Here is a 12,401-nt window from a genome sequence, read left to right on the forward strand (position 1 = left end):
ATTTGTTATAGCAGCCTTCGTAAATTAACACACGCACTTTGCAAAAAAGGAGAAATAGAAATAGAAATTCAGATGATGTGCGCTGTCACACATGGGAACCCACCCCATCAGTGTAGGCCCAGAGTGTGAGACTGGAGATGTTCGTTCATCTGCTGTTTCTGCAGTCAGCCTTTTCCCCTTGTGAATGTTCTCATGACTCTAATGGATGAAGGTAAGCCTGTTTCATACGACATGATGCTTGACTCAAGCCAGCTACTTTATTTGAGGCTAAAAGGGAGAGCTGTGTGTGTTATAGAAACAAAGACCAACCAACCAAACAAGATCATGCTAAGGCTATTTATTTTTTGCTAGAGCAAAGGAGTCAGCCGCCATCATTTGCATTTTGGCAGAGACTTAGAGCAGGCAGAGGAGTGGGAGAGCTTTATAAACGGCGAAAAGGGAAGGCTTCAGGTGTGGGCTGATTGTTGGTGTGGGGAAGCTGTGGGTGGGCTAGCTGTGTGATTGGCTGGGGTACATATTTAGCTTTCTCTGGTTTTAAGTTGGAAACAAGGACAAAAATTAGGGGAAGCTGTCATCTATTAATCAAGTCTTGGCCATGTTGGGCTGATTGTTATAGCAGTTACTGGTTAGCTTCCTGGGTCGTTACTAGGGAACGCAATCTGACTTGTGGCTAGTCTGACTTACAGCAGGCTGGCTTCCTGGCTGGTGAGCATAGATGAGGCTTGGCTTGCTTGCTGAAGTAGTGGGTCAGAGTTCTGTTGTTCTGCATGGTCCAGCCATTGTCCATTTGCATACTCAGTCACTCAGTGTTCAGTGAAGACCAAGAAGGCATCCCTCTTGAGCCAGATGACATGCATGTGTCTATCAACAGGAACACATTGGGAGAAAGGCCTTCAGTGTCTGTGATTTGTTCAAACCTCCCACCAAAGGCACACAGGTTTCTGATGAGAAGCTCAGAGCGAGCCAAGGGGTGCTTCTCAATTTTAGTAACTGCTTTACTTTCAAAAAGATGAAGATTGTTAGTGGAGTTGTATGGGCTAATGAAGAGGCAGCAGATCCTGGGCAAATGCTGAGGATTGTCAGAAAAAAAAAAAAAAGGCTGCCCTCAGGGACAAGTGTAAAGCTTATGATGTTGGGCTTTTATGGGAAAACAAGCTTACCAACTACAGGTATATTTTAGACTTCCAGAAAGACAAGATCTTGACTTCATATTGGCAAAAGGGTATATGATTATGGCGTTTTGAGGCAATTCTGCCTGGCTTGACGAATAGGGTTACATATTCCCAGGCTCAGTAGGGAAGAAAGGTATCTGCCTGGGTACTTGGCCTCAAACTAACATGGCCCGGGTAGCATTATTTGGGGCTGGGCTCCAAAAGTTTCATTGCAAGGTCAGGTGGTCCCTGGAAGGGAAATGATGACTTGGAGAGCAGCTATTTGGGCGATGTTCCTGGCACTTCTCTATTACTGAGATTTGTATAGCACAGAAGGCTGTGCCGCCATAACCTCCTCCATTCAACGAACTCTCAAGTGAGAAACCCCCAGTGTTTCAAGGCCCCGTGCCTCCCCATGCTCTCAGAGATGGGTGAAGCAATCGACGCTGATCCAATTTTAGCAGACAATTGGAAGACCTTCAGTATAGCCAGTTGCATCATCTGCACTGTAGTGAATGCATAGAAGACTGAAACTATCAATTCATGTTGGCCACAGCTGTAGAAAGAATGTGCAAAATGCACTGTTTCAGGGACCCAGGCAGGTGGTTAGTGATGGCTTCATAACACCCTCAAGGAGGAACTTAAGAATGGATGGAAGACCATGGGAAACGTGGCCTGATGAAGAGATCTAGTAGTGGTTCTCAGCCAGGCATCACTGACATGAGGGACAAAGGAAATAACAGAATCCGTTTTAGGAAATGAGGACCGGACAGAACAAGGCACGGAGCAGCTTTTCTTGCCTAGTGTCTGGAGGTCGCCCTCCTTTCTCCCTCCTCCAGGGCTGAACTGCAAGGACTGCCTGACCAGCAGGCTGGGACCATACGGACAAGAACACTCATGGGTGACAGAAATAAGATAGCAGGAACCTGGGTTACCAGGCTAATAATGTCTTAGAGCAAAACTGCTCCCCACCCCAGACCTCCATATATGTCTACATTGTTATAAAGGGAAAATTAACTTTTATTTGACTGTTAGGAGAAAGGAAAGTATTTAGAGAAGAGAATCATTCTGAGTGGTGACTCTTGTGACATTAGTACAGAAAATCCCAGTGCCCTAAAGTCTTCTGCAGAGGTTACATAAAGGAATCTCAGCCAATGAGTGCTTCCAGAGCTGGTTGGTGTTAGCTTCACAGCCAGCAGCCCTGGCTGTGGGAACACGTGTGCGCCATCTGGAGTGCTCAGCTGAGTGTTCTGAAAAGCTGTGGTGGGCCAGTCTAGGTGCTGGGTTTAGACACGCGTAGCTGTATTTTTAGAAGGTACTTTAAAAATCTCAATTTCTGGGACTTTACTCCCCAGCTAAGCGACTCCAACCAATGCCTTCACTTTCAGCTCAGTCTGCTACATACTTCGTTTTTGAAAAACCACGTCTCAGAGTGTTTCAATCTCGACTGCTTTTATTCTAGACATGCTGCATATGGAGCTTAGGGAAGTAACACTGGTTCCCAACCCCACAGCCAGTAGGGATGGGAATTTCACTGTCAAAGTGTCAGGATTGACTCAGAATGCAGGTGGCACAGGAATGATAGAATGGGCTTCAGTCCTTGCTGGGGAGATGCAGACTGATCCTTCCTGCAAGGAGCCTGTATTTGGATATCCTGTGATGCTACTGTGAAGTGCAAAAATCATCATGTTTCTATCAGAAGTAAACCTTAGTTGCCAGACATAACCAAGAATGCTCTGTTCAGTTCACCAGTGCTGACAATCCGGAGACTAAGCAGGATGATGAAGGCTTCAAAACCATGAGACAGATGTGGTGAATCCTCCAAGCACCAGAGGTGCTCCAGAGAAAGCTGGACAGCCACTTCTAGAGACAGGAGAAGATACTCATGAATTGAGGAGAGTTGATTTGGTAACCGCTGATAACCTTGGCATTCTCAGAGGGCTCCTTCCAACTGAGGGCATATTAACATGTAAGAGCGACGTGGTGGAGAGTTAGAGACAGAATCCCAAGTTCTCTCTCGGTCGTTGAGTTTGTGTCATTTTTATAAAAAGTCTCTAGAACTGAATGTGCTTCCTGACTCCCTTTTGCATATAATCAAAGAGAGGGATGCTATTCCATTTGGAGGTTTTGTGCTTTTGCCAAGTTGAGAGGAAGCTTATCTTTGTAATCAGGGTGGGGAGGAAAGCACAAAGCCTCTACTGCTCGTGATGGATTCTTCCAGATGAACTTGCTCATCTCCTTAACAGTTCTGAACAACTGAATTTCGAGCAGGTATCAATTGAGAGGCCTCTGCTTGACGGTGCTTTTATTCTGGTTGGTTTTGAAAAGAGAGTAAAGGAGCAGAAACATACCTTGTTTAAAGAATATTCTCTAGCCAGCATGCAGCATATCACTAAGGCTGTCTAGGCACGTGGGGCTTCCCCTTTGCTCTTCAAGGTTCTCCAGAAGGCACAAGTGGGTCCCTCTGAAGGTACTAATGTCCCTGCTGTGTGAACTCAGGTGAGGTGTTAGTGCCTGTGGTGGCATTCTGCCATCATTTCTCTTCTCTAGCACCTTCCACAACACTACAGCCTACCTACCAACTGTTTCTGAGTGGGGGGAGAATCTGCATAAGTGGAGGTTCTCATGCCACTGGGAACATGGCCAAAGAATTTGTTCCTGTTTTAGTCTCTTCCCTCTACATCGGCATCTGGGTTGTCTTTCTAAATTTGTCCATTACAGAAGGCTCATTTCTTGAATTGGGGTCCAGGGTGAAGGTGGGAAATATTCTAATTCCTATCTTACCAAATCTTGAGGACATCTGTAAGGCAAACATTCGTAGAGACCATATGGAGAATGATACTTTCCTTCACAGAATTGTGAGTATAGGGACTTTCCAAAGCAGAGATTTAATTAAATCTGGTTTGCTTGCTGTGGTAGCTTCACTCACCAGACACCCATTTAATGTGCTTGATCTGATTTTCTATACTTTGGGTAGACTTCAACCTTTAGTAGCAAGAGAAATTACTATCTGGAAGCTTCAAGTGGCTTACCTGCAATCCTTCAATATTGTCTTTCTTTTCTTTTTTTAAGATTTATTTATTTATTTATTTATTTATTTATTTATTTATTTATTGAGAGAGAGAGCACAAGCAAGTGTGAGGGGCAGAGTGAGAGGGAGAGAGAATCTCAAGCAGACTTCATAGTGAGCATGGAGTCTGACATGGGGCTGGATCTCACGAGCCTGAGACATAGTGTCTGACACTTAACCCACTGCACCACCCAGGCGCCCCCAATATGGTCTTTCCAAGGAGTGTCTGTTCTGTCCATTATCTCCGCTGCCAAAGGAAATGCATCCCTCATAATACAAGGGTGCCAAAAATATCAGAATGAAGTGATTACCCTCCCAAAACAAATGGCCCCACAAGAGAGGGAGAATGGAGGGTGCTGTTTTTTTCCTTGCCAGAGGCTATGAAATTGTCTTTTGTGAGAACAAATAAGGGTTTCTGTTTTACTAGCCATTTAGATCATATTATTTATGATGTTTCTAAGTTGTGGTTCTAAGCTGACAAAGATTTTGGTGTTCTCTCTAAAGTAATGAAGCATTTGTCCTTCTTCACTGCATTTTTCACCATTATAAAACACCATTCCCATTTAAACTAATTAAAATACTTAAAATTTAAACTTTAATGGGAAAGATGGTTGGAGTCTTTTGGTTTGTTGGTTTTTTTTTTTTTCCTGATTTATGGCTTGGAGCTGCAATTTTCTTCAGTTGCTTTTATTTTGACCCTAGGAAAAAAGCAGTTGCTGTCATTGTTTTGTTTCTGTTTTCTGTTATTCAGCCCTAGCCTTTCAGAATTATTCTAATCCCTTATATGACTCATGAAGCTTCACTATTATCCTGAAGGCAAGAGGTACAAGATTTGTAATATTTGTAATTATCTTTCAGACTCCATGACCCCCAGCCTAATACTTCACTATAACTCCACTTCTGAAAGAGCATTTATTGTTTTGTTCTGTTCTGTTTCCTGATACGATAGGCATCTTGATAGAGTTGTAGCTCTAGTATCTTCATTTTTACCTCAATGTCGATATGGGAACTGGTTGTTTGCAATGCTTCCCACTATCCACCATCACTTACTTGTCTCTCTGCCCCAACCATGGGCACTGATAGAAATTTTTCATCCTTTATTCACAGTAGGACAGCTTGCGTAAGTGACAACATCAGATCCTGGGGTCATGAGGAAGCCACCAATTCAAGACTAGGGTTCTAATAGAAGTCATTTAGCCTTACTGAGACCCAGTTTCCTTCTCTATAAAATGAGAAACTGGATGAAGTCAGTGAATAGTAAGAGTTCACACAAGTGGTAAGAAGATCAGTAGCAGGCAGCCTGGGTGGCTCAGCAGTTTAGCGTCACCTTCGGCCCAGGGCATGATCCTGGAGACCTGGGAATGAGTCCCCCGTCAGGCTCCCTGTATGGAGCCTGCTTCTCCCTCTGCCTGTGTCTCTGCCTCTCTCTCTCTCTCTCTCTCTCTCTCTCTGTGTGTGTGTGTGTGTCTCATGAATAAATGAATAAATAATCTTTAAAAAAAAAAAGAATCAGTAGCAATTTGGGCCAATATTTATGGAGGAACTTTACACACTTTTTCACATGCCAGGACTGGTTAGTACCAAGTGGAGTAGGAGGTGAGGGGGCAGACTAACAAATGGATACTTTTGATAGATTAATGATATGGTGAGAACTAGGTTCAAGAGAAGCAAGAGCAGCTCTAGAAGCATGGCATGAGCCCATGAGTTCTTTTCAATACTTCAAAAATCAAACAAAACGCCCACGTTGGCTCTGATAAGACTGAGCTACCTAATATCTTTATGGTAGCTGGAAAATGTCAACTTAGTGTAGTAAGATTGGTTCAGTTTTGCTGATCCCAGAGCCCTGGTTGGTAGTTGGAGCCATAACTAGCAATTCTGGCACCTGTGGCAACCAGCACACGACAAACCCTAAAATCAACTTTTTAATTCATGTTGCGACTCACAGATGGGTGTTATTACCAATGTGCACCATCTGGTAGCTTCTTATTTTAACTTTTCATTCTTGCTCACTAGATACTGAGCTTTTTAAATTATTATTTTAAATTTAGTGACCCCTAAACATTCATGATCTGAGACAAAAAGTCCTGGTCATCCTGCCCTCATTATAGTCCTGATTTTGAGTTAAAATGAACAATGTATTATTATTCAAAACAATTTGTTTCATACCAAGGTTTTTTCAAACATGAGTTTCATGACATAAAAATTAGCAAAAGAACCCTCAGTTTCAACAATGATTTCGTTCAAATTACTGCTGGCTAGAAGACTCCATACTGCACTACCAGGTGGTATTTTGAGTCCCAAAACTTTGTATTTTCTTCATTATGGCTGCCATGCTCAGCACTTGGCACACAGTGGACACATGATGGAAGTTTAATTGGAAGCATGCCAGTGGACCAGCAACATTGCAGCCATCCAATCTGGTTGCTAATATATTTCCAAAAGGCCAGGCCAGTATCCAAGGCTAGGACAAATTCCAGGATTTGTTGTCTGTTACATGGACAGAGCCTTGAGCTAATTGGATGTCCTCTTCACATGTCCCAAAATCTGTTTTGTGAATTAAACCTCTGTAGACACACCTGTGGACACTGTCACCCCATGAGAATAATTTTTGAGGTTCTGGTTGTATCTTTTATTGTATTTCTTGCTAACTTCTGTCATTTAATTTTTGCTGATCTCTCTCTCTCTCTCTCTCTCTCTCTCCCTCTATAAGAAATAGAAGTCTATTTCAGGACCATCTGGCTAGGCTAGAGCAGCCAACAGTGGCCCAAGTAACTACCAGGGAAGCCTGGATATGCCCTGAATCATTTTCTCTCTGCTTTTGACGAAAAGACCACATAACTAATACCTCAAGGTGGAATTTCTTTCCTCTTCTTTTTCTTCCTGAAATCCTTCCTCTTCTTTTTTGCCTCACTACCCCCTATAGTTCAATGCATAAGGCTCTCCAGGACACATTCTCCCCTATCTCCTATGTACAGCCTTCCAACATTTGTATTTTATGTACACTTACATGCCTTCTATATTAAACAATATGAACTACTTTGTTGGTCTGGGAAAAATAGGAAAAGATGTTTATATAAAGCCATTCAGAATGTATAAAGGAGAGAAAAACATGTTTTGAGTTCATAAAATTAGAAATTTCATGAGTAGGGAAGAAAATTTCAAATTCAAGCATCAGAAATAGATCTGGAATTATTATGATTTCTTTGTTATTGAAATATAAAATGGCAAAAAATGCATAAGGGAAAAGCTAATCAGTAGATTTCAATTTTAGACTACTATACCTAAAAAGAATACCACATTTAAAGCTAACATACTTCAACAACTACCTACAAAGATAAATATTTATAATGTGGTAGATAAAAGGAAAGAACTTTAATACAGAATGCATTCTTACATACCAATAAGAAAAAGAACATGCAAATTGCAAAGGGCCAAAGGACATGAGCAAATAATAGCAAAAGAATACAAATGGCTAATAAGCATCTGGGAAAAAATATAGAACTTTATTGGTAATCAAGGCAATTCAGATTTAAGGCAATGAAGTCTGATATTGTGTAGAAATTAAAGATTTTTTGAGAAGATAGAACCTAACCTTAGTGAGGGGTCAGGCTATGAGTACTCTCATACTCTGATGGAAGTACAATTTGGGTCAGCCTCTCTGGAGGGCAGTTCGTCAAAAGCTTTTCAAAAGTGCATCTCTTTAGAATCAAAATCCTACTTTCTTCAACAGAATTTTTTAAGCACTTGCAATGTGCCCCCTGGTTTCCAGTAACTAGAAACTAAATTTTATTTGCAGAGGTTAAATCTTTCCTAAAGAAATAATCAGATAAATGCACACTTATTTAGAAGGGTGTTTTTTAGCATAATTACTTATGATAGTGAAATGTTGAACCCAAGTTTAATGTTAAATTTCATGAACACAAACACCAAAGATTTAAATCTAATAAAAGCAAATTGTTTTTCATCCTCAGGCCTAGAAGCGTCCTATAAACACTGTTGTGTGGTGGCACACACTCACACGGTGCCCTTGTAGCAGGGTAAAGTCATCTCCACCAATTTGACCTCTTTTGAGCCAATGGTGTCATTTCTTAACATATGGCAAAAACAAACAAAAAACATCGCTAGCACTGCAAGGAATCCCTAAGACCAATAAATTGGGACCTGATGGGTAGAATCCTCGATCACTGCCTATCTTGGTTTATGAGATTGACCTTTGGTCTAACATTTTTCTTGGAAGAAAGAACAATTTATCCCGAAAGAAATACATAAACACAAATAACACACAAGGCGGGTGGAGAGAACCAACAAGCTAAGCTATTTACTAAGCTATTACTCCTCATCTATCCAAAATATTACTGTAAACAAGGTAAACTAGAAGGCTTAGGGTATTATTTACTTCGATGTCTAAGACGCCCGCCCACCGTACCCTTTCCTCATTGTTTTTTGGCTTTTGTTATAGATAAGCACTGGGTTGGCAGGAAGTAGATGCGGCTGAGGGTGGCCATATATATCTATTTCCAGGTTTTCTATGCATTTTGAATGGTTTGTGCCATGCTCCTATAATGATGTGTGGTTGTTGTTCTTTCTCCAGAATGTCGAGTGGTGAAGTCCACTTCTTACACCAAAATAGCTTCATCATCCCGCAGGAGCGCCACCAAGAGCCCGGGGCCTTCCAGGCGCAGCAAATCCCCTGCATCAACCAGCTCAGGTAAAGCACCACAGGAGATGAAGAAACTGTCTTGTTTCTGACGCATGATGAGCAGAGGGTGTGTGAAGCCCAGAGCATGAGGTTTTTAAGATAGGGTAGATTCCGGTTTACAATTTTAGAACAAGTTGGAGTGGTGTGGAACAGATTTGCTAGAGTCTAGCATGTTAGCTTAAAGGAAAAGCATCAAGCTTGGGAAAACTTACTTAGCAAAGACTCAGGAAACCCAAATTTGTCCACAAATAGAAGTATACTACCGACTTGCGTCATTTCTACCACCAAAATCAGTTTTTCACGCTAAGAGCAAACTCCCCTCCCCCTCAACTCCAAAAGCCTCTGTTGAAGCATTTCTTCTACTTGGCACTGGCTTATGAGGAGTTTCCAATTTGTATTTGCTGAACTTCCATAAAACACATGTTTTACTCTGGGCCCCAGACTGGCTCTGGAGCTAAAAGCAGTAAGAATCAGAGCCTGGAGCAGGAAAAACTGTGTTGACTCTGGGTCAGTGTCCTGCCTCTCAGGGGCTCTATGCTGGTGCTATAGCAGGATGTGTACTCAACAAATGACTGTCTCAACCCTGCATCTTCCTTCTTTGGTCTTAAAAATAAAATGAGTCAGAAGGTATATGTTTGGTTTGGTTTGGTTTTTGGTTCTTTCTTTTTAGTTTCAGGAATAAGGTCTATTTCACTCCTGAAGGGAATTATTTATTAAATAATATAAATTGTTGAATGGGAATTATTAACTGATATGTACATCAAGGTGATTGTCCCTAATTTCATGAAGACAGAGGAAGCTCTTATGAATAGAGACAAAGACCCTTTGTGGCTACATGGAGGCCGTGTACTTGCCAGCATGAGCCAAGAGACATGTACAGAGATCTCTAAGCTGGAGCAACAAGGCCTGTCTCTGGCATCATTCGCCAGCTATTAAACTACAGTGTAAGTTATAACCTCCATACTTAAAAAGAGAGAGGTGCTCCGATCTGTTTTTCCTAATAAAAAAATAAAACTATGACCTCCAAAGGAAGTCTTGGAAAAAGAAACTCTTAGTAAGCTGGGTAGCTAGAGCACCTAGCTCATCTTGGTTCTCTCTGAATTACCTTCTCCCTGGGCTTTTATTGTTCACAGCAAATCCCTAGTCTCCAAAGATCTTCTTTGATGTTCAAAGGGTGGCAATAATGGGCGGCCACTGCCCCCTTCTCACAGCATACCCCACATCATAACCAGTCAAGGAATAAGTCTCAGATCATGGTTAGCCCTTGAGATGCAGCTTGTTTGCTTCTCCTAGTTTAAGGGTAGACTGAGAACTCTTTCCTTAATATGACATAGCTCACCCAGATTGAATGGAACCCTGAAATGAGACTTTGCTAATGAGTGAGGTATTGAGACTCAAAGTGTAGAGTGCATGAATGTTACTTGGGAACTCAGTAAAGTTTGTCATTCTGACTGCTGCCCCCATGCCTCAGATTCTGATACATAGGCCATAAACCTATGTTTTAGCAAGTATTCTAAGCAATTTTAATCAGATGATCTATGTATGTACCATACTATGAAACGCAGGGGTTAAGGAAGTGGCTCCCCAAATGTGGTTCCCTGGACCATCAGTAGCACCATCATCTGAGCATGTTAAAAATGCAGTCTTGATGAGGCCCTCTGCAGACCCACTGAGTCAGCAACCCAGGAATTTAGGGCCCAGCAGTCTGGGTTTTCACAAGCCCTCCAGATGATTCCGATGCTCACCCAAGTTTGAGAACTAATGAATGATAGATAATAAAAGGGAAATAAATATAGGGAGTCATTTGACTGCATAATCTGGTAAAAGATATGACTTGCTCATCTTCATTTATTGGTATGACAGAGATGACTTCCTTTCTATGCCTCTACTTGTCCATCTTTAACCTTGTACCATGGCAATGTCCATCTTTAACCTTGTACCATGAAGTATAGACCAAGGTTTTAATGACCCACCTTCAGAGAGCCTATTACCTGGGCCAAGAGAGAATTTCTGTCTGAAGATCATCCCTTCCCTGGAAACAGATATTGGGGAAAGTCTTTCTCTTTAAGAGAGATACCACCTGTACACAGAGATATAGACTTCTACCAAATGGCAGAGAGGTGCATGTATAACTCCCCTTGGAGACCTTAGCTTGTTCATTAATCAGCCAGCAGGTGAAACCTGAGCTCTTTAGAACATGTTCAGTCTTGACCAAAGAAAATTGCTCATTTTCTCTGAGCAAACCTGGGCTGTCAAATGAACCCCCATGGAGCAGAAAGGAAGAACAAGATCATGGGCCTAGTCAGCCTGTCGCTCCTAAAATCTTGGCCATTTGGTATAATCATGGAAAGTTGTAAAGGAGAAAGAAGCCCCACATTAACGGAAATATTAGCAATACTGTAAAAAACAACAATATTACAAAACAAAATCAGTCCCCAATCTAAAACACTCCGACATTGACGAATTTTTAATATTTTCTCTCTTCTTTCTTAGTATATACCAGGTGTAGTGGGGGAGATATCTAATAATGGGTGATTAACCAAATTCTTATGTTTTTTTTTTTACGGGATAACTATTTCAACAGAATCAATATACATAATTTAAGCATGATAGCTGGTGACTTTTTGTTGTTCTTGTTTTTAACAGTTTTTAAAATGTTGATTTAGTAGTTGTTTTTTTTTTAATTGAAGTAGAGTTGACACACAATGTTGCATTCGTTTCAGGTGTACAACATAGTGATTTGACAAGTCTGTACATTATGCTGTGCTCTCCACGAGGGTAGCTCCCGTCTCTCACCATAGAATGCTATTATAATGCCATTGACTACATTTCCTATGCTGTGCATTCTATGTCCATGGCTTATTCACCCCATAACTGGAAGTCTGTATCTCCCACTCTCCTTCACCCATAGTGCCCATCCCCCACATCTCTCCCTCTAGCAACCATCCATCTGTTTTTTATATTTATGGGCCCCCTCTGCTTTTTCTTTCTTTGTTTATTCGTTTAACAGGTTTTATTTTTAAGACCTGTAGGCAGGCAGTTAAGTGCTCCTGGGTTTGGGCAGGAATTTCTTTTTCTTTTTTTTCTTTTGTCCTTATAAGTCAAGGAAGGGGGATAAGTTGGATTATCATGCACATGTCAAAGAATGGAATCATGAGATCTGGAGTAGTTACTGTCTGCTACTAAGTTTGCTACTATAGATGCAGAATAAGTGTCCTGTTTTCTGTCTGCTTATGGCAGCCAGATTGAAGGAGGGAATACAAGAGAAAAACATGGAGAGAGAATTTTTGCAACTCAGAAATAACTGCATAAATAGTGAAAAACCTGTTTTACTCCAAAAATGAATCTAAAAATTTGAGTTTGAAAAAAGGAATTGTGAATCTAATTTTAAAAAGATAATTATGAATACAGGAAATCATTTCACTTGAGAATTAACGTAACATAATCACTACTCAGCATCTTGAAGATTATATAAATCTTA

The 12,401-nt window shown here is 41.2% G+C and overlaps 1 protein-coding gene across 9 annotated transcripts in view; it reads left to right on the forward strand.

Annotated features, from left to right (window-relative positions):
- DCLK1 (doublecortin like kinase 1) overlaps positions 1-12,401 on the forward strand; it is a 341,902-nt gene that overhangs the window by 236,475 nt on the left and 93,026 nt on the right. For all 9 annotated transcript variants that reach the window (XR_013362773.1, XM_077868080.1, XM_077868089.1 and 6 more), the window contains exon 5: positions 8,813-8,929. Coding sequence is in view for 8 of the 9 variants with exons in the window: in XM_077868080.1 (XP_077724206.1) it covers positions 8,813-8,929 (117 nt within the window). In the remaining variant the exon portion in view is untranslated. The remainder of the gene's footprint in view (positions 1-8,812; positions 8,930-12,401) is intronic.

Source organism: Canis aureus, chromosome 24, assembly GCF_053574225.1.
Source record: "Canis aureus isolate CA01 chromosome 24, VMU_Caureus_v.1.0, whole genome shotgun sequence".
NCBI classification, from domain to species: domain Eukaryota; kingdom Metazoa; phylum Chordata; class Mammalia; order Carnivora; family Canidae; genus Canis; species Canis aureus.